General features: G+C 45.5%; 1 protein-coding gene across 1 annotated transcript in view; it reads right to left on the reverse strand.

The window, feature by feature from the left end:
• Positions 1 to 803: 803 nt before the first annotated feature.
• The window catches only part of LOC144823422 (digestive cysteine proteinase 2-like), a 44,807-nt gene continuing 18,810 nt past the window's right edge, over positions 804 to 26,800 (reverse strand). Inside the window, exons 4-11 of the mRNA XM_078681915.1 lie at positions 19,700 to 19,872; positions 17,117 to 17,357; positions 16,182 to 16,383; positions 15,611 to 15,804; positions 14,742 to 14,833; positions 5,012 to 5,173; positions 3,476 to 3,665; positions 804 to 1,880 (exon numbers count right to left, since the gene is read on the reverse strand). Coding sequence (XP_078538041.1) covers positions 1,693 to 1,880; positions 3,476 to 3,665; positions 5,012 to 5,173; positions 14,742 to 14,833; positions 15,611 to 15,804; positions 16,182 to 16,383; positions 17,117 to 17,357; positions 19,700 to 19,872 — 1,442 coding nt within the window. The 3' untranslated portion in view covers positions 804 to 1,692. The remainder of the gene's footprint in view (positions 1,881 to 3,475; positions 3,666 to 5,011; positions 5,174 to 14,741; positions 14,834 to 15,610; positions 15,805 to 16,181; positions 16,384 to 17,116; positions 17,358 to 19,699; positions 19,873 to 26,800) is intronic.

Consider the following 26,800-nt stretch of genomic DNA (forward strand, 5'->3'; position numbering starts at 1 on the left):
AGATACGGGCGAACACAGACATGACAAAACATCAAGCTGCCCCTTGGACCATGTACAATGGAATCCGAACTTTGGAATACAGAGCCATCGAACAACCTCAAGAATACGGACTACCGCCCCCCCCCCTCTCTCTCTCCCTCCTTCCCTTTCTCTTTCTCTGCCTACTTTCTTCTTCCACTCATGTATAAGCCTTGTCCATGTAAATATATATTTTTATATACAATAAAAAATTTCAGAAATCAAAAAAAAGAATACATTTATTGGGAAGTGTAACACCCCAAGCCGCCCCCCGCCCCTTGAACCTCTGCCCTGAGAAAAAGGGCTATGGCCTAATTACCAGTCTATGATCAAGCTGCCATCTCCTAGCCAAGCAAGCTGGCTTCTTGAGAAGTGCAGGGAGGGGGGGGGGAGCACAGATTTATAGATTAGCATTTATGGCTGACATTGTGGTACTTACAGCCTGAAACATGGTGGTCGGGGGGGAGGGGGAGAAAGTGGTGTAAAACCAGAGAAGGTACTTCAAGCAGTTTGAGCAAAGAAAGTACAGTTCAGCAGAAATCCTCCCGGCTTTAGGTCATGACATTCACAGCTGCAAAGATGGTGCTGGTGCCACCCCCGTCCCACATCATCCAGAATTAGGTCTGACTTACATAATTCACTAGACTAAAAATAAACTCCTGATCGGGCATGTGCCTAGGTCAGGCGAACCAGCCCTCGCTATGAAAGGAGAAATGCTGACCGATCAGGGCAGGGTTAATAATGCATTCCAAAGAGTCATAAGATCAAATACACAGACTCGCTTCTGCTCAATTAAAGGGTGCTTTATTGCATGTCAAATACACAGCCTTGAACAAACAGACCTGTTGTGTACCACACTGCCCCTCGGTTGGCCATCCAGGTTACTTGCAACGCAAGTGTATGAGTACTTGCATGCCGGATAAAGAAACAGCACAGGTATTGCCTGCATCTCTGAAGGCCAGTGGACCAGTTCAATAAATCGCACTATTGGTGACACTTGTGGTTTCTAGACAAGAGCTTATCCAATTTCTACTGTTTTATTGTAGGAGATCAATGGGTGTGTAAGGGGGGATATAACACGCAGCTTGTGTTAGAGCCATGTTGGGACACTTGGCACAAAATGCATCATTGTGTACAACTCCACAATCCCCCAGAATATGCACCTGCAGCCAGAGACCTACCAAACTATGCGCCTCTCAATAGTGTAAGAGGTGGGGGGGGCAGGGACTCTATTCAGGCTTAAATCAACTGCAACTGGTTTTTGTGCTATGCCAGCAAGGAGAAAGTCTTAGTCGTGTGCCACCCAAGAGTCAACCAGGCTACCAAGGAATCCAATTTTCTTTGGCGGTTGGTCCACAAAAACAGAAGTACAAAATGACACCTGCATTTACTTCTCCGCGTTGTTTTAAGCAATGGGAATCAATTGAAGTTGAAGCAGAAATGGGAAACTCAATGGGTCTTCAGTGCAGTCGAAATATGTGGTCAAATTCAAAGTATTCATAAAAGTTGCTCACTCCACAGACTACCAAGTATGGTCACATACTCATTGAAGAAGTGATTCACACCTCAATCCAAAGAATCACCCCCTGGTACCCAGATTTCCAGATAGGAAAGTTGTGGGAGGCTTCTGCCTCAAGCTTAGCACTTCATCCATCACCCATGGACCCCTGGAGATCAGTCTAGCGTGGGGTAGGTGGCATCAGTGGCCACACCACAGTTGTTGTCCTTCATGGACATTAGGACGTAGCCATCATTGCCCCAGTAGGTGGACCAAGAGTTCTTCACCAGCCAGTAGGGATCTCCATTCAGCACACCATATCCAACAGCAAGCACCGCATGGTCCAGGTTTTCAGTCTTGTTACCTGCAGGTAAAAGCAGACCATTCAAACATCTAACTGCAAGAATGCAATCAAACTTACAGAACCGAAGTTGATAAATAACCCAATCCCTTTAAATATGGTGCTTGAACTAGAAACAATCTGGACTTCAAATTGCCAACATGTTTATTAGCACCCCAACCATCAGACGAACACCAAACCACAAATCAAAAACCCACCCTCCTTACTTTATTCCAAGGGTAAACGTAAATTTTTTTTTTTTAAAACCTCTGAATACAAGGACCCATATGACTATATATTTATTTGTTCTCAGTAGAACTGAGCAGAGCTCCCTTCAGATGCTCTGGAAGGAGGTGCACGTTACTACAGTTTTCACAACCCACTGCACCTCAGAATAGGGAGAGGATTGTACAGCAATTAAACTTAATTGGATGACGGCTCCCTAAAACCTGCTCAATCCCCGTCCCTCCCCTAGCATACTGGATTAGGAGCGCCACCATGCTTGCAGACAGGGGTGTGTACGGCACTCAGGGTTAAGCTTTCAGAGAACCCAGTGTCAGTGAGTGGTCCTAAGTTTACTAGGGATACCTGGACAACCCATTAGGATATAAAAGCCTTTGCCTATCGAACTAGCGTTTGGTCACCATCAACAAGTAGAACTAGGGCCAGGATGCCAAAGTAACAATCACAACAGAACTTCTTGTTCAATCTACCTACAAAGTAAAGTACCATAAGGCCTATGCACGATCGAGGGTGGCACCCTATTAAACTTCCCAGTCAGAAAACATTTTAAAGTACACATTTGTTTCACCTCTTGACAAGTACGAAATAGACTGCGTCTGAGCAGGCAGGCAGTCTTCCCGGAGTTACCTGCAATCTTACAGCTCATCTGATTAGGACCATAATTATCAATTTCCAAAAGCCCAACATTCAGCCTTTTAACTGGCATCAGTTCAAATGACTTGTTTGGCACAGAAACTCCCAATATACAAGCAATTTGAACTCGGTACCACATCTAGAACATGATATTTACGATGGTAAAAATAAAAACAAAAAAATTAAACACGATCGCCCTTCCTACATTGACCGAATAGGGATCTGACAAATGCTGCTCAGTCTTTAGTCCGAAAAGATTCACTTTTTGCTTGGAGCATCTGAAGGGTCTACGGACTGGTCCACGGATTTATCAGATATCCGAGGCATCATCTGAACCTCCGTATATGGGTGCAAGCATGTAAACAAGGAGCTTTACACAAGACTTCAGTGTGTAACAAGATTTTGGCAGCGTTTGCATGTGGCGGCGAGTAAGGTAGCATGAAGGAAAAATAAAATGGATAGTCTGTTGAGGGGGTGAGGCAGAGTGAATCGGTAGTCTGCCTGTACAGTCACTAGGAGACTTGTAGCATGCTCACTGTAGGCCATTCTTCTGCAATGGACCATCTCAAACCAAGCCAAAACAAAAAAAAAAAAAAATCAAAACAAAAAAGTTGAATAGAAGCTACACTTAACTTAGTTCTGGACCATTGTGCCACTTGCATATATCCAAGGAGGTACCACCAAGGCAGATTTGGGCGCTTCAACTGTACCAACTTGCACTTAAAATGAGATCTGCAACTTACCACACTCTGGTTCATAGTATACGCCATTGGCATAGAAGGAGAACGACTTGTGCGCAGCATCAATGCTAACAGCCACTGGACCCCTCTTAAAAATGGCAGTCTTCAAGGCAGTGATGTTGCCAGATGTAACATTGATGTAGCCGGTGATGTTGGCAGTCATCTCCGATTGGTTATAATGACAGAATCCATTCTAAGGAGAAACAAAGTAGGATTAACCAACAAAACTATTAGGTCTCCAGTTCTCAACAAAACCACCACCTCCATGCACACAGCCTCCATTGATAAGCATTTATTAATTAGACGTGTAGTCTGGGTGCTGCATTACAAACCAACTCCTGAGCCTTCGCTGGGCTTGTGATGTTGGCATCCACTCAAAGGGTGGCAGAACGTTTTTATGTGAATATAAAATGCAGCGAAAGATGCCTCCACCCGGAAGATACCAAGTCCAATTAGAATAGGGTTTGTCAACTTGTTAAAAAGTTAAAACCCAAAGACGAGTTCAGGATAAAGCTAAAGTGCTAAAATCTGCTGAGGCTAAACTGCATTCTTCAGTTTGTATTTTTGCTGTAATTGGGAGTATGCGGCATCTCTAAACAGGATTAAGAGCTTGGTTTACACAGCCTGGATTAATCCCAGCTAGTTCCATTGTTGCACTACAGGTATAGTACTATATGAAGAACTGTTCAGGTGAGTAGTCCACGATATGTACGGCTCTAAAAGGAGGTATTCTGAAGCATACAGTTTAAATGCACACAACACATAGGCAAACAATGACGTGTCATGTGAAAAATCTGCCACTAAGATCTTCCTTTAATGTTTCACCATTTGGAAGAATTTCTACTGAATAACCATTGATCACTAGCTGCGCAAGGTCCTCTCAGCCACAGGCACAACACCCCGTCCACTTCACCTGTGGCCAAGCTGAAGACATTACTGGACCAAGCGAAGATGGGAGACTGGCGCCTCTCCCGGATCATGGTAGTCATCCTACAGTTAAATGGCATCTCCTAGCCACTTCTGGCCAAGGTTCACTTGCATATAAATATAGATCATGCAATTCCAAGGTTGCATGCAAAATGTTTGCACCCCAGAGCAGAACACTGAATGCTATCTGCGCACGACCAGTGGCTTGCCTCAGTTTGACTCCCTCCACCTGTTCGGAGGCTGGCACGAGCTCTCGTGAAATAATTACAGATCAGCCACACATGTCAAATACACATGGGGAGCATATGAGTTTCCTAAACCATGGGAGCAACATCTTGTCCTCCCCTTGGACCTGCAAAGACTTTGCATGTCCAAAATAGGACCCTTACCCACTTCTACAACACATGACCAAGAGCCTTAAAAGGCCAGTAGGACATCCGAGCGATCACTTCCCCTCACTCGGCCAGCAGAAAATTCCTCCCCTCAGGCCTTTATGCACCTTACACCACTGCACAGCAACACATGGCTATGAAAGTGTTCCTTCAAGCTCCACCCATCTGGGTCCTCCATTGATCTAAAGATACTACTTCATCTCATCCACATCCAGCTCACCTGCCCCATGTAGGAACCATAGGATTCTGCGGTTGCGATGCCGCCATGTTTCATGATCCACTCGTAGGCCCGCCACTCCTCGCCACCATCACAGGCATTGTTGCCAAAGCCCCAGGTGCAGTCCATGAGCATCTGCTGGGACAGCGACACCAGCTCTCCGGTCTGGATAGAGATGGAAGAGAAAAAGGTAGAGTCACGTAAAGGTCCCTTACATGCGGCATTATAGGCACAAACTCTGGTAAAATAACGGTTGGGAATCCGGACTGCCTAATCCACGTGGCATCTGAGGAGAATGCCTCGGATTACCTGAAATGCAAATCGAAGCCCAGGCCTTTTGTCGATCACTCCTGCCAGAGGATAATTGGTACCATGTACCCAAAAATAGAAAGATTAGCGACAGTAACTGGTTTAAACCCGAACACATCGTGTTCACACAACCCATTACAAGCTTTGAAAAAAGCAAACAGGTCTTACCTATATTATAGGAGTGGCAAGCTTTTTGCTTTGCCAATATGTGCCTGTAATTTCCCACCAAATAAGCACACAGAGGGGGGCGGGGGGAGAAACAAACATCAAAACTATACATAAACTTCAGTCTTTAAAAAATGGTATAGCTTAGGTCGCACCAAAGTTTAACTCAAAACAGACAATTAAAAAAAGTAAGTGTCAGAATAAAGGCAAACACTTGCCAAAGAATAATTTACTTTCCATAGTTTTCAGCCATTCTTTACTCTGCATTTGTCCAAAGATGGCATTTATGGGCCTCCAGCAGAAGTGTCATGCTAAGTAGATCTTCTGCCTCACTTGTCAGCTGAGAATGCAGCAGATGGTCCCTCTCCCCTCCCCCCTCCCCTCCCCTCCCCCCTCCCCCCTCCCCTCCCCTCTCCCCTCCCCCCCCCCCTCCCCTCCCCTCTCCCCTCCCCCCCTCCCCTCCCATGCCATAAAAGCCTGTGTGCCAAAGCTTATGCCTACATGCAATATTGATCGGGTGGTTTTATTGGATCACCTGCCTTGGTCTGCTATTCAGCTATACAGCAGAAAAAATATTCCTCTTGCTGCACAAATAGTCAAGCTGGGAAGCAACATAGCAGAGGGGTGATATATATACACACACACACACACACACACACACTAGGGAGACCAGCAATACCATAAGTGTTCAATATGAAAAAGAAATAATTCCCTATATATGAACAATGGAAGGATACAAGTCCGACAATCTAAAGCATTGTAAAGCAGATATGCTCCAGGAGAGGGACAAGCAAGGCAAGCCATCTACTAACCAACAAACTTAATCAAGCCAAACAATGGTAGGCAATGGGCAGGCTGTAAGCTTACAATAGGTTTTACCCCAACAAGACAGCTTGCAGTCTAACTAAACAGAAAAAGGTAACAGTAACTGAAATAATTTTAAACCAACCACATTAAGCCCTCCAGAATTAGAAATGTAAACAATTAGTTAAGCATACATATGTGCATCTTATACTACAGCTAATTTAGCTACTTTAGTGCCAGGGACAACTCAACTTTCTTCGCATTACCTCACCAGTGCAGAAGACGGACGTCTCGCCCAAGGATAAGGTAGAAAACCCTACAGCTGCTGGCACCAGAGATTTTTGTAAGAAGACGACTCTAGCTACGAGGGAAGAGCTTCCCTCACAGCCAGAAATGTTTTGCTGAGACAGTGTGACATCCTCTCTGCTGATATCTAGAGACCGAAGATTTGTTTCCTCGGTGAATGAAAGAAGTGGTCTGTTAGTCAGTGACCACAAGTTAAAGGGCTAGTTTGTACTTCTGGTAGTGCAAGGCTCATCCGAGTGGTGGGAGTATGGTTGGCATTAGGGCCAGATGTAGGTAATTCTATATTACCGATTCATAAATACTGAATTTTACCGATTCGGTATTTATGAATCGGTAATATAGAAGGGGGGAGATGTAGGTAGAATCGGTAATTGAATTACCGATTCTGTAACAATCGGTATTTACCGAATCGGTAAATACCGATTCCAGCAAGGGTGCAGGGGGTGTCACTTGACACCCTCTAGCACCCCAAATACTGGCATGTGTGCCATGTGGCAGACAGGCATGTCTGTCACATGGCATAGGTGTGCATGCACACATGTGCATGCACACCTGGATTCGGTATTTTACCACCCAATTGGATGGTAAAATACCGAATCTGTAAGCCCTTAGGGACTCTGAAGAGTCCCACCTACATCCCGAAATTACCGAACCGGTAAAACTACCGATTCGGTATTTTACCGATTCGGTAAATGTAGCCCCCTACATACCAATAACCCATTTACCGGTCGTAACGGCCAAAATCGGCCGTTACCGGTCGGTAAATGGCCACCTACATCTGGCCTTTAGTGCCTTGTTGCCATGGAGGCAGTCGATTAAGTCACTGTGTTTAAATGACTGGCGACGTATTCCTGAAAGGATATAGCAATTGTTCAAGTCTGCGCCCTCTGCTGTTCAGCCATTTTTTTGCGGAGTTTTACATAGTGCTATGATACTTCGGTCAAGCTCACGCTAACAAAATGGCATGTGTCTAACAACTGGTGTTCAGGTAGACTGGGAGATTAATGTTATTTGCCCAGAACCATAGGATGTTGAGCGCCCCCTGCCGAGACTCGAACCTGGTTTCCCAGCTTCGAGGTCGACCACTCTAGTGGTTAGGCCATATCCTCTGTCTGCCATAAGGTTTCTCAACGCTATGGGGGAAAAAAAAAAAACCACCACAAAAAAAACCTGACCTAGGCAGTACATTTATATTTGAAACTTATCTGATCATTGAAGGCTGGCCTCCCCACCAATTCCCAGAAAAGAATGTGCAGAACAATGTTGCTATCACCAAGTACCAGTAAAAATCATGTGGCCTAGCACCAGATCTTCACCATAGTCTTAGAGCAGCTTCTAATGGCCTTGTTCTCAGCCCCATGCTTTAATGAAAGTGACACGCTGGTATGAAAATAAAAACCTATGCACCCCCTGGAACACTATACGCTTCACACCCAGTAGCAGCTGCTACTGAACAGGGGTTGGGGCAACAGAAGGAGGGTGGGGAAGATTAGAAGGAGAAGAGGAAAAAACAAAAAAAACACGCACTTATACTGCGGATCTCTGCCTCTGTCCTACTTCTTAGGAAGCACACAACCCCCCCCCCAGACCAATCAGAGTGCTGCCTTGGCAGCATTGATTGAGTGCAGAGCCGCAGCACTCAGACCAAACAGGGTCTGGCAGTCTGCATGTTGTCCATGCAAGTTGAATTACAGCCTGAGTGGAGAAATTGCAAAGTGCACATGATGGTTGGTCGCCCTGACAAACCATCATATGCACTTTAGGGGCTGCCACCACTCCTTCCTGTGATGAGCGGAGCCCCCGGTGTGATTTTTTTGCAGTTCATGCAGTGGGCGATGCTCCTACACCACTGTTTTCCCTCTGGAACAGCCTTTGAGTGCAGAACACACCTCAAGGTGACCAAACCCTACCTTTCCCGTTCTATGGAGTTTAGCATCCAGACTTCTGCTTTAGAAGTGCAGTCGCTTAGTTCCTTATATCAAGTTGCGAAAACAAGGCAGTAACAATGAAACCACTAAAGAGTAACCGTGCCTCAATAGGTTCCAAGTGATGAAGCCTCTCCCCTCAGAAGGGATACTGCCCATCAGGTCACACCCTTTGAGGCGATGCTTAATTATAATGGTCAGAATGGGCCCACAATGCAGGTCATAAATACTTAATGAAGCAGCCATCTTAAAACCAGTGTTCCCAATCTGCATTAATGAAACTAAAGAAAGATAGTAAGCACAAAACTGAGCACTGAATTAATCACATCCGGTGATTTACTCCCCCCCCCCCCCCCCTTGATTTCAACAATATAAAAGCACCTACTCAAAGCAAAGAATTCCTGCATGAGATGCTAGTGTGTAGGATTGCCCCATCATCAAGTGCATCCAGCAGATCTCAACGTGCCAAGAGGAAAAACCAAGTGGCAGGGTGTGAAAAGTGGTTGTGCATTCCCCAAAAAACTAGCAAAGCAAAAGAATTTAACAAATTAAAAAGCACACCAGTGTTCTCTACAATTCATTTCCTCAGTGTGCGGCAAACTAACGTCTCTGCACTGCAGCCATGTACGTTAAGAAACGGACCATGCATGCAAGAGTCACCTGAGGGTTCCACTTTAGGCCAAACATGCATGTTCCAACAGGTTTCTTTATTAACATTTGTTATGCTAAACAGGTTTATAAACCTGCATTGTGTTAATCATTCGGTGATGCAGATTTTCTCCGGCATTCATGCTGCACAAGAGGTAGAGCAAAGCAATCATAGAAATTCATAGGGAGGGTTGAGCTGGATATGATCCTCAAGAATCTCACATGAAATTTTAGATCAAGTGACATGCAAACAAAGTGACTCAAATTAAAGTGGTTATTTCGTTAATAATTGCATTTATTTGCAGTATAAGACAGTAAAATGAGGATGACAGCCTGACACCATGGGAACTGGGTAGTTGACTGCCACAACCCTAAAACCTGACACCCAACTGATACTGCATAGTCAGTGCAATGAAACAAAAAAATCCCATTATGGTATGGTCTCCAGAACCTGGTGGCATGAAGAATGGCTCTTGGGGTTACACTATGTTACTACGTCAGGCATAAGAATGGGACCTTAAACAATCCAGAACTATTGCTTTGCTAATGCACTTGAGCTGCATCAAATGATTAACAGTAATGGTTAAGACAACGTTAACTGGAAAGGAGAAAAAAAAAAAAAGAGCCCTCAACACAAATTCTATGCAGTCTCACTGTTAGACGCTAACATCCCATCTGCCCCAACAGCTTTTACAAATCCTCAATATGCATCTCATGACTGCACAGTTTACGCTCTCCTGAACATACTTAATTTCCCCTCCTTCACTCCAACATTCCCCACCCTTCACAAAAACAAAATGCAGCGCTTGGTGGTGTTTCCTTAGAACAATGGGTGGAAGAGTTCCACAACTTTCCAACTAAGACATCAGCAGTATCTATACATCTACATCCTTCGTGCCTTTGGCTGCGTAGGGAGGAGCGAGATATGTTTATTTGTGGTCCGTCAGGTACGCAGAGGCCTTCTTGAGGGGCTGGACTTCTGCGTTTCCATTAGTCTGGAAACATGCCAGTTTCGAAGGTGGAGTTGATTGTGCGTAGTAGTTTGGATCCTATGGCTCCTGAGTGTATGCTCTTCATGGTCGTGGCAGTGTCCTCTGTAGTGACAGGGGTCCAGGTAGAGAAGGTAGGCTGGCTGGCGTTGCTGGAGGTAGGCATAGTGTTGTTCCTGGTCTCTGCTTCTACTTCATCTCAAGATAAAGTCCCTCTACAACTTCACTGAACAGAGTTTGTTGCAGAGGTCCTGGGAGGGTGTGAAGTCTGACGCTTCGCGGGGAAGGGGGGGGGGGGGGGGGGCCTAGGGTTTGGTGAATTATTGTATGATGAAGTTAGAGTGCAATTCACACCATGGAATATATGATGCAGTGTGGGGTTGTGAATAGAGAAACTGCCCGTCCTACAATGGTCACCACGCAACAGAATAAATGAACATATCGATGGGGCGGGGCCGGATTCAAACATGAGCCAATTATATTGATTTTCATGTGAATATGAATGATGACTTCTGCTCACTATGGAAGGTCCACTTTGTATGAATTGATAGTGTAGACCAGCATCTAAGTTGTAAGATGGCTGCCATGCTACCCCAGACCAACTTGTGGGAGTACGTCCACTAGGTTACTGAACCAGTGCTGCTATCCAATAATTAGCAGCCGTGTATTTAAGTGATGCTGGCAGACTTGACATGGACAGAGGCCAAGAGCCGAAACATGTAGGTCAGTTATTTTTCTGATATATGGCTAATCATTTTATTATAGCAATTCCACATGAGGGCGCGACCTTAGTATGAGTAATAGTCCCACCCACACCAAGGAATAAAGAGGCCCCGGGTCACCCCACTTAGTAATCCAAGAGTGACGTCCCAGACAATGCAGAAGAGTACCCATCGCCAAGAGAGTTTGTGCTCCAGCTGCCTTTGACTGCAAATGTGCATGCATCAGCATGGGTCACACTGCAGTGCTTTAGTTGTGTATAGTGCAAGTCTTGTTACGATCCTATTGAACCTGGTGGCCATATTACTGCAGCTTGGGTTCGAACAGAAAAAAAAAAAGGGAAAAAAAAGGAAAAAAAAGTGAATTTAAGGAGCTCTGTATCTTAGTATTGGTTGGTCTGCAAAGAAAATTAAAGTCTCAAACAAAAACCATGCATATAAAAGCAATAAAAGTTTGGAAAGTGATGACATCTCAAATGCAGAGAGTCTTTAAAAAAAAAGCCACTTATTTCTGGTTATCAAGACCTTATTGATCATCGCACATTTATACTTTTTGCTATAATCCGGACTGGGAACGCAAACCAGTCCTAGAAATTGCCTCAAACCGGCCTTACTGCTCTACTACAGAGGGCAGATTTTGCAGCAGTGCTGCAAAACCAGCCACCAGAAACAACCCCGCCCCCCCCCCCCCCCCAAAAAATAGATCCAAAACCAGTCGCCACCTTTCTGGCCCATCAGTAAAATAAAAGTTGCCTGCTACGGCCAGCCCTGCCTATTATCAGGATCATAGATGTATGGGCAATGAGACAAGGTACATCTAGAATCCTGCCCTACACAGGATAGAAGGTAAAATCACATCTAGTTGAGTTGGTGCCAAGGAATTTATTCATTCAGCCTGGGTAAATGGGTTTAAGCGATTTACCCACTCTTGATCTCTGTGCAATAGGCATCCCATACAGTCTTTTGAGCTTACATTCAACCAGCGTTTGTCAATTACGATCCAATAATTGAAAATAGAGAAAAATTGGGATAATAGGTTGATGCACAAGGCCTGGCAATTAAGTGCCCTACTTTTACAGCTGCTTTGCATGTGATTTGGCAAAATGGCATCATTCACAATGCAAAACAGTCAATAGTGGGTTGAACCATTGCCACATGCTTTACGCAGTGATGGGTGGAAGTAAGTATGAATGTGTGAACAGACCACTAGCTGAATGGCTAACCAAAAACCCATGTATACATGTAATCGAGTTAAGAAAAATTATTGCTCTTTAAAAAACAGCCAAAGAATGGAATTCTCACATACGAGTCATTGAAAGCCATCTTAGCTTCACAAGGGCAAATAATTGGCTCTTCCCCCACATGACAACTATACTCTAACACCAGTGTACCACTTCAGTGTACTCAGACATGACCAACTATGCTTCTCACAATAGAGATAAAGTGGGGGCTACACATTCATCATAGTACGTTGAACTATACTTCCCATTGTAAGGAGGTATGTTAATGAGCCAAGTATGTTACACACCACAAGATGTACATATTACAAACCTCATATTCACGGTTTCTATGTACATATATAGCAGAGTTAACTCCCGCTACTAAAACTTAAATGCCATGAAATATTTGCATATCTCACAAGAAACCCTCCGACTAATCCCAAAGCTTTGACTACTAGCAAACCCAAGCATCCTTCTCAAACGTACTCTCCTTTATAGCCATGTCACCCAGCCAACAGGCACATGACCACTACTTACAAAAGCCACTTACTACTCTTCCCCCATTCAAATTAATTCCCATCGTTCTAGCCCTACTCTAAACACATAAGATAAACAAGAACAAACAAAACCAATACACCAAGAAAGGCACATTCTGATCTACAGCCTACTAACTTCCAAATGCGGGTTCTGGAGTAGGGTTCTACTTACCAGAAAGCACTTCAATGCCTCAAAGGTAGTAAGTGCATTTAGCAATTACAATCCTAGTGGATGTATATTCACTCAAATCTCTTAAGATTTAGGGGGGGTGGTGAGGAGAGAAGCAGAGATTAATTCAGCTTCCGTCCAATAGCTACAGAATCACAAGACCTGTGTGTAGCCAGGGTCTGGGGGTTCTCGGGGGCGGGGCACCACAGGGCACAGAAGACTGACAGCACAAGTTGCAGACAGGACCTCACAAAGAGTCCAACTGCCCGTCCGGAACACGATCATCCCGTAAATGAGACACACAATCTTGCCTATACCTTGTAAGTGAGCCAACAGGCTCAATCAAGATGGGTAAGTGCACTACTTACTTCAGCACCGTAGCGCGTTACTATATGGTCCTGAAGAAAGCTCACTGACCCGACAGGGCACCAATGGGCTGAAACATGTCGACCACTTATGCCCCTTCACTAGGTGCCATAGAACAGTAACTATTTTTGCACTGTTCCTTTTATCCATTTATTCTTACTCCTCCTAAGGACAATAAAATTCATATAGATTGAGGTAATTTTAACTGCACTCCAATCTCAATCACTTTCTCGGATCACAACTGTAAGACACCAGTTAGTGCTCCTCCAGGTGGAAAAAAAGCATAACAAAAAGAGACCAGATTATGCTTTTCACGTAACCTACCAGGCGAAGAACCAAGCTATACTGCACTGAAGGTTTACCATGAATCAGGGTTTAAGCCTGCGAGAACCCCAGACCCTGGTTAAACTCAGGACTTGTGATTCATTCCATGTGATTCTGTATTCACTCAATTCCTCATTGCTGAAAAACGCAGTAAAATGGTGGCACACGCAATAAAAATGTTAACACACGAGACCACGGGCATTCAGTAAAATGCTTTACATATTTTGGGCCTACAGTGGACCCCGAATTTGCCAAGTGTGACACGCCAAGATGATTCTACAGATACATTTTAAAAAGCCCAGCCTGAATCCCCATGCACAGTCTTTTCCAATGTACTGAGACAGACCCCCCCCCCCCCCCCTCCATACACAGACTATGTGAGGTCTGAAACCCTATTAGACCTCAATCATGCTATTGCTTGCTGTCCATAGTCATGCTGCATAATGCGCCCTCAAACTTTGCAGGAAATTGAAATCACACTTCTACAGCAACTACAGATATCTGGTTCACCATACTCTAGACGAGGCGCCTCAAAACAACCTTGGATTAGAGCAAAAGATATTCAAACAGCATCTCGGGCAACATTCCATCCAATCCCTGTAGCAGCAACATGAAACTGAACTCATGATCTTATTGTCAAGCAAGAGTTGGGTCATGACAGGTCACAAGTTCCAGCTTCAAATGGGCATACTGATCTCTCCCTAGCTCCAAACAGATTACATGCAATATCACATATTAAGCAGCTCCGTTTTGTTGAAGGTTGTGGTGTCTGCTCTTACTAGAGTGGGCTAAAGAACAGTGATGGATTAAACCCAGATCTTTTGACTGGGTGTGAGTGATAATTCAGATGCTCCGTCCATCACCACCCCCTTTTGTACCACTTTTGGCCGCCATAAGTGTGGCAGGGTATGCTCAGACGTGAGTCCCTTGCTCACTTTGCCACTGAATTCAAGCAAGCCGGGCTGAAGACGGCTGGAATGCCAGAAACTGGTCCTCGGAAGCTTGTTTCCGGTCCAGGGAAGACATGGCTTAGCATTTCGGGCTGGACTGTTCCCATGAGGCACAGGGTCAGACTGATTTGCATATGGCCATGTATGAACTGGGGTGGCAGAGTGGGCTAAAGAACAGTGATGTATTAAACCCAGATCTTTTGACTGGGTGTGAGAGTTTGATTCAGATGCTCAGTCCATCACCACCCCCTTTTGTACCGCTTATTAGATACTAGTCTTCTGTCTACATCCCTCAGCACTCACCTTCATGAAGAGGGCCCCCTCTAATGCTCCAGTGGTGGCAAAGCTCCAGCAGGAGCCACAAACCGCCTGGTCCTTCACAGGAGTCACTGCACCTGAGGTGTGGAAAGGAAAGCAATCATGCGTTATAACACCAGAGTATAATGCTAGCCAAGAAGAGACAAAGACTAACAGGAGATGCAAACAGCACTTCACGGGTCTTATCAATGAGACCGTAAGAACAAGGGAATAGGCACTCTGCACTCCTGACAATTTAACATGGACATGAAGGGTTGCAAACTTCGAGGCCTGAAAAGCTAGAAGGAACATGGGGAAGCCAGGGGCTATGTTAGTAGGTGAATGAGAAGGTAGGACTGCTCCATAGCAGATGGTCACATTGCTTCATTTGGCAAAAGAGGAGATCTGTCAATGTTAATTACCTTTGCGTGGTATAACCTGCTAATAGCAAAGCCTTCCAATTGTTCTCAACTCATGCCATCATACTGGGGCCCTGGAGCCTGACATTCAACTGGCGTTCGAGTTCCATCTCAGCCCTATGGTCTTTCAAAACCCCCCCAATCAATAAAGTAAAGTAAAAGTAAAGTCCACATTTGTAAAGCGCACAATCACCCGTAAGGGTCTCTAGGCGCTGGGGGCCGTCGGGAAGATTAAGCGAGCTATTGCCCAGAGTCACATGGTGCTGGGCTAACCTGCCGCCGGAGCCGGGGATCGAACCCTGATCCCCAGATTCCAGCGTCAGTCGCCCTGGCCGCGGCGCCACACCTCTTCCTCCCGGAGCCCAACCACTTCCTTTCATTTCAGCAAGTCAAGTACTAACACAAAGCAGAAAACCCATGATGTACTACATTATGTCCAGCTTATTTCACACTTACCATAAAGCCTCCAGTCAATGTCATCAGGCAGGGTAACACCATGGTACTGTTCATCGGGGAAAGGTTGTCCTCTGTTGGGGCTGCGACTGGGTTGACGCCCTCGTATCAGAGACATTTCATCCCAGGTGCGGTCTGCCAGGTGATTTAATGCCAGCTTGTAGGATAAGCCAGCTCGGTTTTTAGAATGGACATATCTGTGGTAATTGGAAGATAAAAGACAGTAAGATCTAATGAGTAGCCTCCTGGAATTCAGGGAGGGCGGGGGACATAAACTCCTGCAGTACTCCTATAAGCTTTGATCCAGTTTCCTGCAGGCTACACACTTTGGTAGGCTTGATATATTATTCAAAGATCACCTTAGTTATAATTATACATAGAATTCATAGAACATCCTAAATTACACCATTGCTCGGGCTCCATTTGTACAGAGCCGGAAGCTTAGTCAACAGAAACATGGAGGAGAGCTGGTTTAAGGCATTTCTCCAGAGACATAGAAAAACACTGTGCTCGGACTCACTACCCGGTTGCACCAGTCTCCAGCTCGCTTACTAGTCACTCCTCAAGACCCCACCTCATGTTGTGTTTGAAGGTCTGCTTGCGGTGCTCCAGCTCCTCCTCCTCCATGCCATACTCCTTCCCATACTGCTCGGTATAGTGGGTGAACAACCGATGCGCTCGGTCTGCCTCCTCATACTGGCTAAAGTAGTCCTGCATGGGATTGGCCAGGATCCTATGCTCAAGTCCAGGCCCGGGAAACCCTTCACATTTTAACCCTAGAAAAACAGAAAAAAAGAGACCTACAAGTCACAACACTTGCTCTCAAGCTTGTATTGCAAGTTGTAATAAAACATGTTAAGGATGAATTATTACATGCAAATGCTATACCTAAGAATTCAAACCAGTTCTACAAACTATTGCACCAGTCTGTTCTCCAACCTGGACACGGGAAATAATATTCTTTAAATGTAACCTTTTTTCCAAGCGTATATGGACCAAAGATGTTATCTTGCGCTCTGTAGTGAGGCGCATGTCTGCCAACTCCTCATGGAACATTTAAAATCTTTGGAGTTAACCAGTATCCACTTCTCCAAAGACTTCGTCTGCTGGTGGACCACAACTAAACTTTACAATTTGGTGGACTGGTTTTGGCATTTCTAGAGGCCCACCCACACTGGACCTACACAGTGCCCCAAAGAGAACTGTAAATGCCAGCTCGCTAGACACTCAATTTACCCATTAATGAACTCCTAACCACACACCTTACATGTGGGCCCAGCCATACATAAAATGCGTGCTCTGATCACAATCCACCTGGAGGTTCCCAGTCATCCCGAACCTCACAATAACTAAGCTATGCAAGAAAGGGAATTTGCTCACAGCCCCAATCTCTAATAAAGGATCTTCCCCTGCATACAGTCTTCCACTAGGACTAAAGTCCTTCTAACGGTTTGGGGTAGTCTCAACACCCTTAATGCGCAGGTCCCCACCTCCCACATGGATACTCACCCTCTGGCAGCTTGAAAACCTGGCAGCATAACCGTTTGGAGAATTTGTGGTAAGACACCTCATACTTGTCATAGTGCGAGCCCAGCAGGCTGTTGAACCCTCTCATCTCATAGTGCACAGGGACAGGCCCACTGCTGCTGTTAGTCACCCACAGGGTGTACACATTCTTCTTCTTTCCCCAGGTAGTCACGTTCTGCCACACCGTGCAGGGCCGCCTGCGGAAGTGCTCCCGACGGATGGGCTAAAAAAAGTTTTGGGAGAGTAAAAGGTCCAACGGTCACTACAGAATAGTCAAAATACAAGCAAGTAAATACCAGCCCTGGTAACAGGCATCTGCACATCAAATTCCTAACTAGCTTTGCAGTGAGATTTGTGACAAATGTCTAAATAAGCAATCTAAAGCACTCCCCGCCACACCAGTACCGATATCCAACAGCGCTATCCATATTCCACTAACAAAACTACAGCACAATGCCATTCCTGTAGTGTTAACCACACTGCTCTGCCATTGCAACCTTGTGGTGGACCTTCGTGTTGCACCTAGCAGAGGTGCAGGAGTGGTCTTGTTGCAGAGATTTGGAGAATCTGCAGTGTTTGGTTTAACTTGGAGTCCCTAGCAAGTACTACTCCATTTTAATAGTCTAGTATGTACATAAAATGTAGACCTTTCGCCCTTGATGCTTGCCTAGTAGTGGGAAAATTCTAAGTATGCATTGTGTAGAAGAGGCTGGTGCCCTACAGTAATCTTGGACTCAAACCTTTCCCTGCACAAATAAATGAACTGAGATGTAATTCATTAGATGGGTGGGTGTTCAGTCCATTGGGCCAGATGGGTGCCTCCAGTCTTCACAGGTGTGGAACAGCCAACCACCAAACCAACTTTATCCATCTTGTTTAAACCCCATACTTTGGGTTTCTATTCAGCAATAACCACCATTTATATGAATTCATTTTTATTTCAAAGTTACAGTACGGTTCATCAAAAATAATTAATGTAAGATTGGATACTTCCCTTTCCCAAGATTTCACTGCCATCTAAACAAACCCACTCTTCCGTCCCACAAAAAGTTTACAAAACAAAAATAAGCTCAAGAAAAAAAACACTTTAAAATTCAAAATGATTAAGAAATATATAACTCTAGTCCGCTGAATCACAGATTTTAAATGTACAAGATACAGCTTCCCCTGAGGGAAGAGGTAGACAAGGAATCCTTAAATGTGTGACAACGTGTTTATTCCGATCCTAGACCACTAAATTAGTTTTGAAATCTCAAATTATCGATCATGTATTTTAAGGGATACATTCTGGGACAGTGGATCTCTTTTTGGAGGAGAGTCATGTACTTTGCATTTTTCTGATTTTGAACCCTTTTCCTTTACAATAATTTGTATGATTTCTACAAGTCGGATGCACAGGCATCTCGAGTGATTAAGCAGACTGTTTATACCTTCGAAGCTCTAACATTTGGACACTGGCAAAGGCTGTTGCTGCCTCAAGTAAACTACAAAGACATCCACCGACCTCACTTGCTGCAGACTGAGAAACTTTATAAAAAGTAGGAGTGAAAGACGTGTGCAACAGGGCCACTTGTTTGTAAGTGGCAATATAAATACAGGCTAGAAAGGAGTGATTGTGATAGATAGATATCAATGATTAGGCACCAGGATAAACCGGTAAAATGACCATTTGTTTCTCAGTTACATGCATAGTACTTTTGTTTCAAAATTATTTTAATTCCCGCAATTATGCACAGTCCTAATTTGCACTAAGACAGGGCTTAATTAACGCTTTAAAAAGTACTCTGGCTGGGAGATTTAGGTTATCATCTTTTGGAGAAATGGGTTCCAGAACTCAACAGAATCCTACAGTCTGACAGGAATGATTGTTATCCAATACTCTTCAGCTACAGGTACGGCATGGGCACAGCCAGTGTGCCTTTGTTGTTCAGGCCAGAGCTTACTAGAGGTCTGAGAAAGCCCAACTGAGCTTCACTAACAAAGGGCAGTGTAATAACCATTAACTGTGCGAAGAGGGATGTGCGAGAAGGATCTAATTTTGTAGTAACAGTTAAATCCATTTGATGTCATACAATTAATTCCTATAAAATATTAAAGAAAAATGTTGTGTTGATCATTGCTTAGTGGAATTAGATCAAATCTGGGACGTAAAGGGTTGTAAGAGCCAAAGGTGGCAACGATTTTGTTCAGTTGTTTAACACCCCAAAGCTATACCAGTGTACCACAAATGTAAGAGCACAGGGATGTGGCCGGGGGGGGGAACAGATCACAAGCGTGCTCAATCAGCGTCAGGCTTGAGGCCAGCACAGCAAGTTTGGGTTCCTTGCTCAAACCACATCCTCAAATGTGGTCAGTCACTTCCTGGCTTACTTCCTGAAAACCAAATACAAAATGAACAGGAAAGGGACTCTGAATGAATTGCAGCTACTCTTAATTATTCGAGCATTCGATAGTCATCTCAATTTTCTAAACAGCAGTAATGGGCGATTCAAACAAAAGATTATCATTCAGGGAAATAAATCCATCTCCAGAGCGCATTCAAACTGAGCTCTTTTGAAGCCTCACCTTGAAGCCCTCCAAGTTGGGCAAAACTGACTGAGGCAAGACTGGGTCCTTGTCAGTGCCATTGACCTGGAAGCATTTTCGGACATTGACCTCCGATTCGGTTGTTTCTGGACTGATTTTGTAAGCAGCACCAAAGGGAACCTGGAATCCATGCTGGTAGGTCACAACTTGTCCTAAAGAAGGTTGAGACATGTTCAGATCTGTGTATATTACCTCAAACATTTGCTTAACATATTTGCCTTGCCAGAGATTCACATCCTGGGAGAAGAGTGGATGTACCCATTGACTAGGTGTATGCAACTACACTATGTGCCTCAATTGAGCCTACTCTAACATTTCAATTACACTAGATGTCAAACCAGGTGCAAATGTATAGTCAACTTCAACATCCACACGCACTGGCATTTTCTGGGTAGGACTGATCTCAACTGAGAGAACTTTTTTTTTTTTTAAGATATGCGATGAGTGGAGAGTGATGCCCCCGCTCCCCCACCTGGAGGGGGTGACACATTTAAATCTGGATTCAATATTACATTATGTTAAACTGTAAATCAGACCGCTGTTCCCTACCAGAAAAGTGGCAGTTTTGATTTCCTCCCAGCCAATGTCTGCGTCAGGATCTAAGACAAACACTGCACGATGAACCCAGATATCACTACACCTACTTTATTAGATCTGATCCTAACAGGCCGCTGTTAGGGTAAAAGAAGGTTCCCTACATCCCAGAATGCACCTGCTATGGGACCAGTTTCTGTAGAACACCGCTTTGCTCATTCACGTCCCTGTGCAGAAGACTAAATATACTCCGGAAATGGTTTTTAGTTACTACAAGCACCCGACATAAGCTCCACCCACCATACAGGGGGGGTGGGCGGACAGACACCTTTCATTTGCATACAAGAGTTTAAATACCCGGGTGGTGCATGACAGTTTTAATCTAAAAGGTATCCATTGCAATATTTTATAGACACATTTTTTACATAGGTTTAATTATTAGCTTATATTTGGCTTCAAAACTAATTTTGTGGCCAAAAAAAAAATCAAATGGGTGATGGTCCATACACGCAAGGGGTGCTATATGGGCTATGTTTCCATCCTCAAGGGGAATGAAAGCTGCAGGCCTGTACAGAGGCTCCAATTTCAGATGGTCTTTGAGAAAGGACAAATTCAAAATGCTTACTCTGGCTCACATCCTCCATTCTGGACAGTGGAGAATAGATGGAACCCCTATGCTTGGCAGAATGCATGTGCGGTCAGCGCCTCACTTATTGACTAACGAGATGGGATACACGTGTTCCTGTAACTTGACAGCATGCAGATTTTCTGCAGTCAAGTCGTATTCCTCCGCCAGACAACATACAAGCACTTGACCTCCTTAAGGAGGTCCATCAAAAAGTTGAAGTCCCACATGGCTCCTGTGCAGACTATCTTTCTTAGGGGCTATCCTGGACACAGCAGAGTTGAAAGCCTTTCCTCAGCAGCAGAGAAAATGGGATAAATTCAGTATGAGCTAGATATTTCAGCTGCATCATGGGTATCCATGACCATTGTTTTGAGGCTTATTGGGCTCCTTACCTTGGGCGTACTCCTTGTACCATATAGGTGTAAATGCGGACCCCAGCAACGGAACATGGTTTGCAATGGAGGCAACTGTATGTTCTCTGCAGCTGAGTCTAGATACAAGAGACAGCTCAGGACATAATATGGTATCATACTAGCACCAACTGAATTGGCAGGACAAGCACTTGAAAGCCAGTTTTAACGGATTCACAATTACTGGATGGAGGACGATATCTGGGGGAGGTGGAGATCAGATGCCTCTGGTCTCCAGTACAGAGCCAGCCCCATAAACCTCAGATGATCCTCTTAGCCCAGAAATTTTCACCATCAAGGGAGGGCTGGTGCAGGCCCTCTGGACAACACTACTGCCATGTGGTGCTGCGACAAGTAGTGTTGTATGAGGGTCCTGGCTCAAGAGGCAAGAGTGCTCTTGATGTTGCTGAACAAGCAAAATATCTTTCGTGAAATCAGCCACCTAGAAGAGTCCATGAAAACCAGAGCAGATGTCAGCTAATGGACAACTAGGGGCAACTCAATTCAGAGATGCCAGTGTACCTTTAATCTACACATGGAATGCCCAATTGATCAGTCCCCCTCCACCACACACCCACACCAAAGACCAAAGACCCACTTCTGTACACAGTTCCTCCCAAAAAGGAAATTAGGAAAAATTATGTCTGCGATGGGATACAGAGTGCCTGCCACTACTGCTCCTGTGCAGTTGAGCAAAGTCAGGACAACTAAGGCCCAATCACAATAGTGCCGAAAAGGCCAGCCATTGCGTTAGTCAGAACTCCCAGGCATTAAACCTGTGATCTAGCTACTCCTTTGGTAGGACCCCTTGTAACAAGTGGGGCCTATGCCTGCAACCAACAACCATGGCTCCCTGCATGGAGAAGATGCCAGCCAAGTTATTGACTTGCCATATATAATAATTTGTGTAGATAAACTCACCCCTCCTCCATACAACTCCTATGCAGGAAACTGGGTAATATTGTGGACTGGTGGGGAGTCTCACATTATCCCATCTGTGTGGGAACCTTTCTGAAGTGTTTGACTTTCATTGACCCAACAAGGTGGGTCTTGTAGGTGGGCACAAATAATGGTCGGCCCTTATAAGTTTCTCATCAACAGTCTAAATTACCGGCTGTGGTGTATTTTCTGAAGGATTTGACTCCAATATTCCCCTGCCCCCCAAAACCTGGTCTGTCTAATCTTTGTGTATGCTATTGGATTCTACCCACGTGCTCGCTGTGACTTCTGACAAATAAGAAGTATGGTGATCACTTCGGTGCACAGAAGTGATGGCAGTAAGTATATAAGGTGCTCAGTGCAATCTCCCTACACCAATTTATTACCGGACAAGTTAACAGGAAGACAGCCAGGGTCGTGGACTTGAATGGGTGCTAGCACTTTGGTGCCAGTCACTCACCTGTCGGCTTTTTGCTATGCACAGGGCAAACACTTTACAAATAAAGAGGTTGAGATAGAGAAATTAACTACAATCTATGCCAAAAGGCCTGTGGGCCAGCTGCAATTCACCATAGCCAAGGCAGCGACAACACTTGTAAGGTGGTGCAAGTTTGTGGTTTGACACATGGCAGGATGCAATAAGGCTATTAAAATATCAGAAATACCTACTACCTAGACAGTCCGGTCCTAGGGTAGATCCGGTCGGTCCACTCAGTCCTGCAAGATTCTGATCAGGGGCCACCCTTCAGACCTTTGAGCATGTACTGCTAGTTGCCCTGCACACATGTAAAATGAGTACTTAAAGTAACTCCAGTCACGGGCCCAGTTTTAATGAGGCGACGGGGTGGAGGCGAATTCAGGTATGCCGCTAAAGTTCATCTGGATGCAGTGCACTGAAAGCCAGAAATTAATAACTGTAGTGACTCAGCGAGTCCAAAGTCTTCAGTGAGCGATTGACAGATTTTTCATCCAGCCAAGTGAAAGGTTCGTACTAGTCTTGGGAAAAGTATGTGGTTCAGGGCAGCAGGGATAACTGAAGTCGGTGTGGAACTGGCACCTATAGCAATGCTGTAAGGACGCATTACAGCAAATCCATGCAAGAAAAAAAAAAAAAAAAAAAACACTTTGAACCAGGTGCCCCTTGTGTAGTGACCAGCTGGTCACTGTTCCTAATGTTCATAATTGTTGGTTTGTACCAGCCACTCCACGGTGGGCTGGCTTACACTACCACCCCACACCCATTCTTCACAGGTCGTGACCTGGCCAATTAAAGTGGCTGGGCATACGTGCACGTGGCAAGTTCTACCATGTAAGCCACTGTGTCCGTTTCCTTACTTTTAATCATTGGGGCCTAGGGCCGACCCTTTCTATTAATGAAGAGCGGGTTGGGCCTGTGTGCTGCTGCCTTGTTGGTGGATAAGGGGGGGGGGGGGGGGGGAGCATTGCCTATGTCGAGGGCACCCCACCACAATAAGGTGGGCAAAGGAGATGGCGCCCACCGGTACATGTTCCTGCAGCAGCAGCTGATGGTGAGCCTATGGCGGTGCGCCAAGCATGGTGTCCCCAGTAATAAGGAGGGCCGAACTGGCCGAGTGTGCTGCTTGTCGTGACCCCAGGAAGGCTACTGCAGAGCAGGCAGGGGCGGTTGGTGACATTTGAAAGTGGTGAGAGCGTAAAATTATTTGGATTGTACCGTGGCGAGCGAGCTCAAACATCTTAATGGTGGTTCGGGGGAGGGGGGTTCGTGCAGAAGGCAAGATGGGACTTTTCAGGTTGGACGAAATTACAGATTTTTATAGCCAGATTGTCCATCCCTTGAATGCTGCAAAATAATTTTTCCGGTGGCCACTTCAGCTGCACAGATGTCCTTGTGACCAAGTCGTCACTTGCTGGCCCCGGTCCTCTTTTTGGTATGACAATGACCACTCATTAGTGGGCCCTGCAGACTACCAAATCACATCCTAGCTCCAGGAGTCTGGTGGCTGGCCTTATCCTTGGAGTGGCCACATCCGCATTCGGAAATGTGTACAGGCTCCAAGTCGTGCAGCGGGCACTATTTTGAAATCAGACCGCAATGGACAATGAGATTACCAATTTTCCACATCCAGTGTCCAAATGGATGGCCCTGGCAACAATGCCCAGTGTAAATCAAGGGCATGTGGGCTCATTTTCTATTAGGCCTCCTTATTACCCGATTTTGAAACTATTTAATGGATGCCTCTCCAGCTCAAGCTTCCATTACCGGTTTCAGTTTTACACGTTAATTTAATAAAGTATAAACCGTGGTACTGGGGTAAAGTGAATGTTATTAGAAAGAGGTTTTGTGCTTGGGTGTGCGTCAACGCATATGTTTACGTGCTTCATGGGACCTGTGAAACCGGAAGTGTACTGCATGCGCTGCACTAGGAACATTTACCACGTGAATTGGGAAAATAGATACTGGTTCCTAGGGACGAAAAGTTTCAAAAGCTCATTTACACTTGTGAATAGATGCTGGAAATGTGGAGATCGTCCTGAAAATCATTAAAACATTTTCACTTTGGCAGTCATCCCGTGTACTGTCCATCAAATCTGCAATTCTCACAATTCCACAAAGTATAGGATAAAAAAACCCACCTCTACAAAACAGTTCATCCATTGTGCGGCTACTGGATAGAAAACGACATAACTGTTCTGATGCTTGCTCTATATGCAATGACATATGGGTTCTCATTAAGAATGGCCATGTAATTCCAATAGGGCTGGTAAAATCAATTACTGGACCCATAGAATGAAGTGATCATATAATTCTGTGGCTCTGCCTTTCACCCACAGACTGTCTCCACCGGCTAAAAGTAGGTTGAGTCTGCTGCAGTAACAGGAGCGCGTGGTATGAGCATTATCCCGAGGAATAAGGACCGAAATTACTGATCGCTGGTAATTCCTCATTTATCAGGGCACCCTCAAGATGACACATGTAATACCCAGCAACTTTGCCCCCCCCCCCCCCCTCCAAAGTTACAATTGCCCCTGTACCGGTAGCTCTGAGGACGCAGGGTCACTTCCCCCTCCACCCTCCCTCAGAGGTTACAATTGCCCCTGTACCGGTAGCTCTGAGGACGCAGGGTCACTTCCTCCCCCCCCCCCCCCCCACCCTCCCTCAGAGGTTACAATTGCCCCTGTACCGGTAGCTCTGAGGACGCAGGGTCACTTCCCCCCCCCACCCTCCCTCAGAGGTTACAATTGCCCCTGTACCGGTAGCTCTGAGGACGCAGGGTCACTTCCCCCCCCACCCTCCCTCAGAGGTTACAATTGCCCCTGTACCGGTAGCTCTGAGGACGCAGGGTCACTTCCCCCCCCCCACCCTCCCTCAGAGGTTACAATTGCCCCTGTACCGGTAGCTCTGAGGACGCAGGGTCACTTCCCCCCCCCCCACCCTCCCTCAGAGGTTACAATTGCCCCTGTACCGGTAGCTCAGAGGACGCATGGTCACTTTTTGCATGATTGCACTGTATCCCACCCTTCTACTCAGGTTACCAGCCTCTCAGTAGGCTTCATAATGAGGTCCCTATTGCTAAATAGATCCTTAAGTTAAAAGGGAAGTCGATCGTACCCGACTGCTGCATTCCAAAAGCATCTTTCACTGCCCATTACTTTACCCAATAAAATTATATAGTCAACATTTTACTTTAATTACATATTGAAAATACAGTAGCACTCAGTAGTTAAGGCATGTACGGTGCTTTGGTAAGGCCTTTGATGTTACCAATAATCTGCCACATATACCAGCAGTTGGCAACATGACCCCAGAAGTGATGTGGGGTAAAGAGGGTGTAACAAAGTGCAACCCTTAAAACTGCTCGCAAGGCAGAATACATACATTTTTCAGGGACCCTCTGTGTAGCAAGGATCTACCCTCAGACAGATAACTGCAGAGGCATTTCCTAAGAAGCGAGTGGGCATCGCGATCAACATGTTGGGACACGTCATTTAATGTGCAGGAGAAAGGAATGTGTTTGTGCTGGACAGTGGAGATCAAAGGGTCACGTTTATTGGCAGGAAAATGTGGGACTGTCAGCAATTTGCTGAGGCTGCGACGAGGGTTGAAATGAGCACTTTCTACGACAGCGGCTCCTTATTGCTGAAAATAAGCCACAGCCTGCAGCAGTTGCGGCTTGAGGCGGGGGGGGGGGGGGGGGGGGAGTTAAATTGAAAGAAGGAAAACTTACTTACCGAGTCACAGCCGGTGCGCGCCACCTCTGCTCCCCTTGGCGCCTTCACAACGTCAGTGAAGTGGACTGGCAGGCAGCCCCTCCCAGCCAATCCTGGCGCTGCTAGGGCACAGTTATTCTTCGCCCGCCGCACGCCCATTAGGAGCCCAACGGACTCCTAATGGGCATGCGCCAACAAGTAAAAACACAAGTGCGCATGAGTGGGCAAGGGTAAAAAATATCCCTCCGTCCCCACTCATGCGCAGTTGTGTTCTGCTGCCTGTTGCCCCCCCACTGGTCTGACAATCATGTCAGTCAACATGCCAGACTGCCCACCCCCTTCGGAATCTGAAGGGGTGGGCAGTCCGACATCATGCTG

This window comes from Lissotriton helveticus, chromosome 3_1 (assembly GCF_964261635.1).
Source record: "Lissotriton helveticus chromosome 3_1, aLisHel1.1, whole genome shotgun sequence".
Lineage (NCBI taxonomy): Eukaryota > Metazoa > Chordata > Amphibia > Caudata > Salamandridae > Lissotriton > Lissotriton helveticus.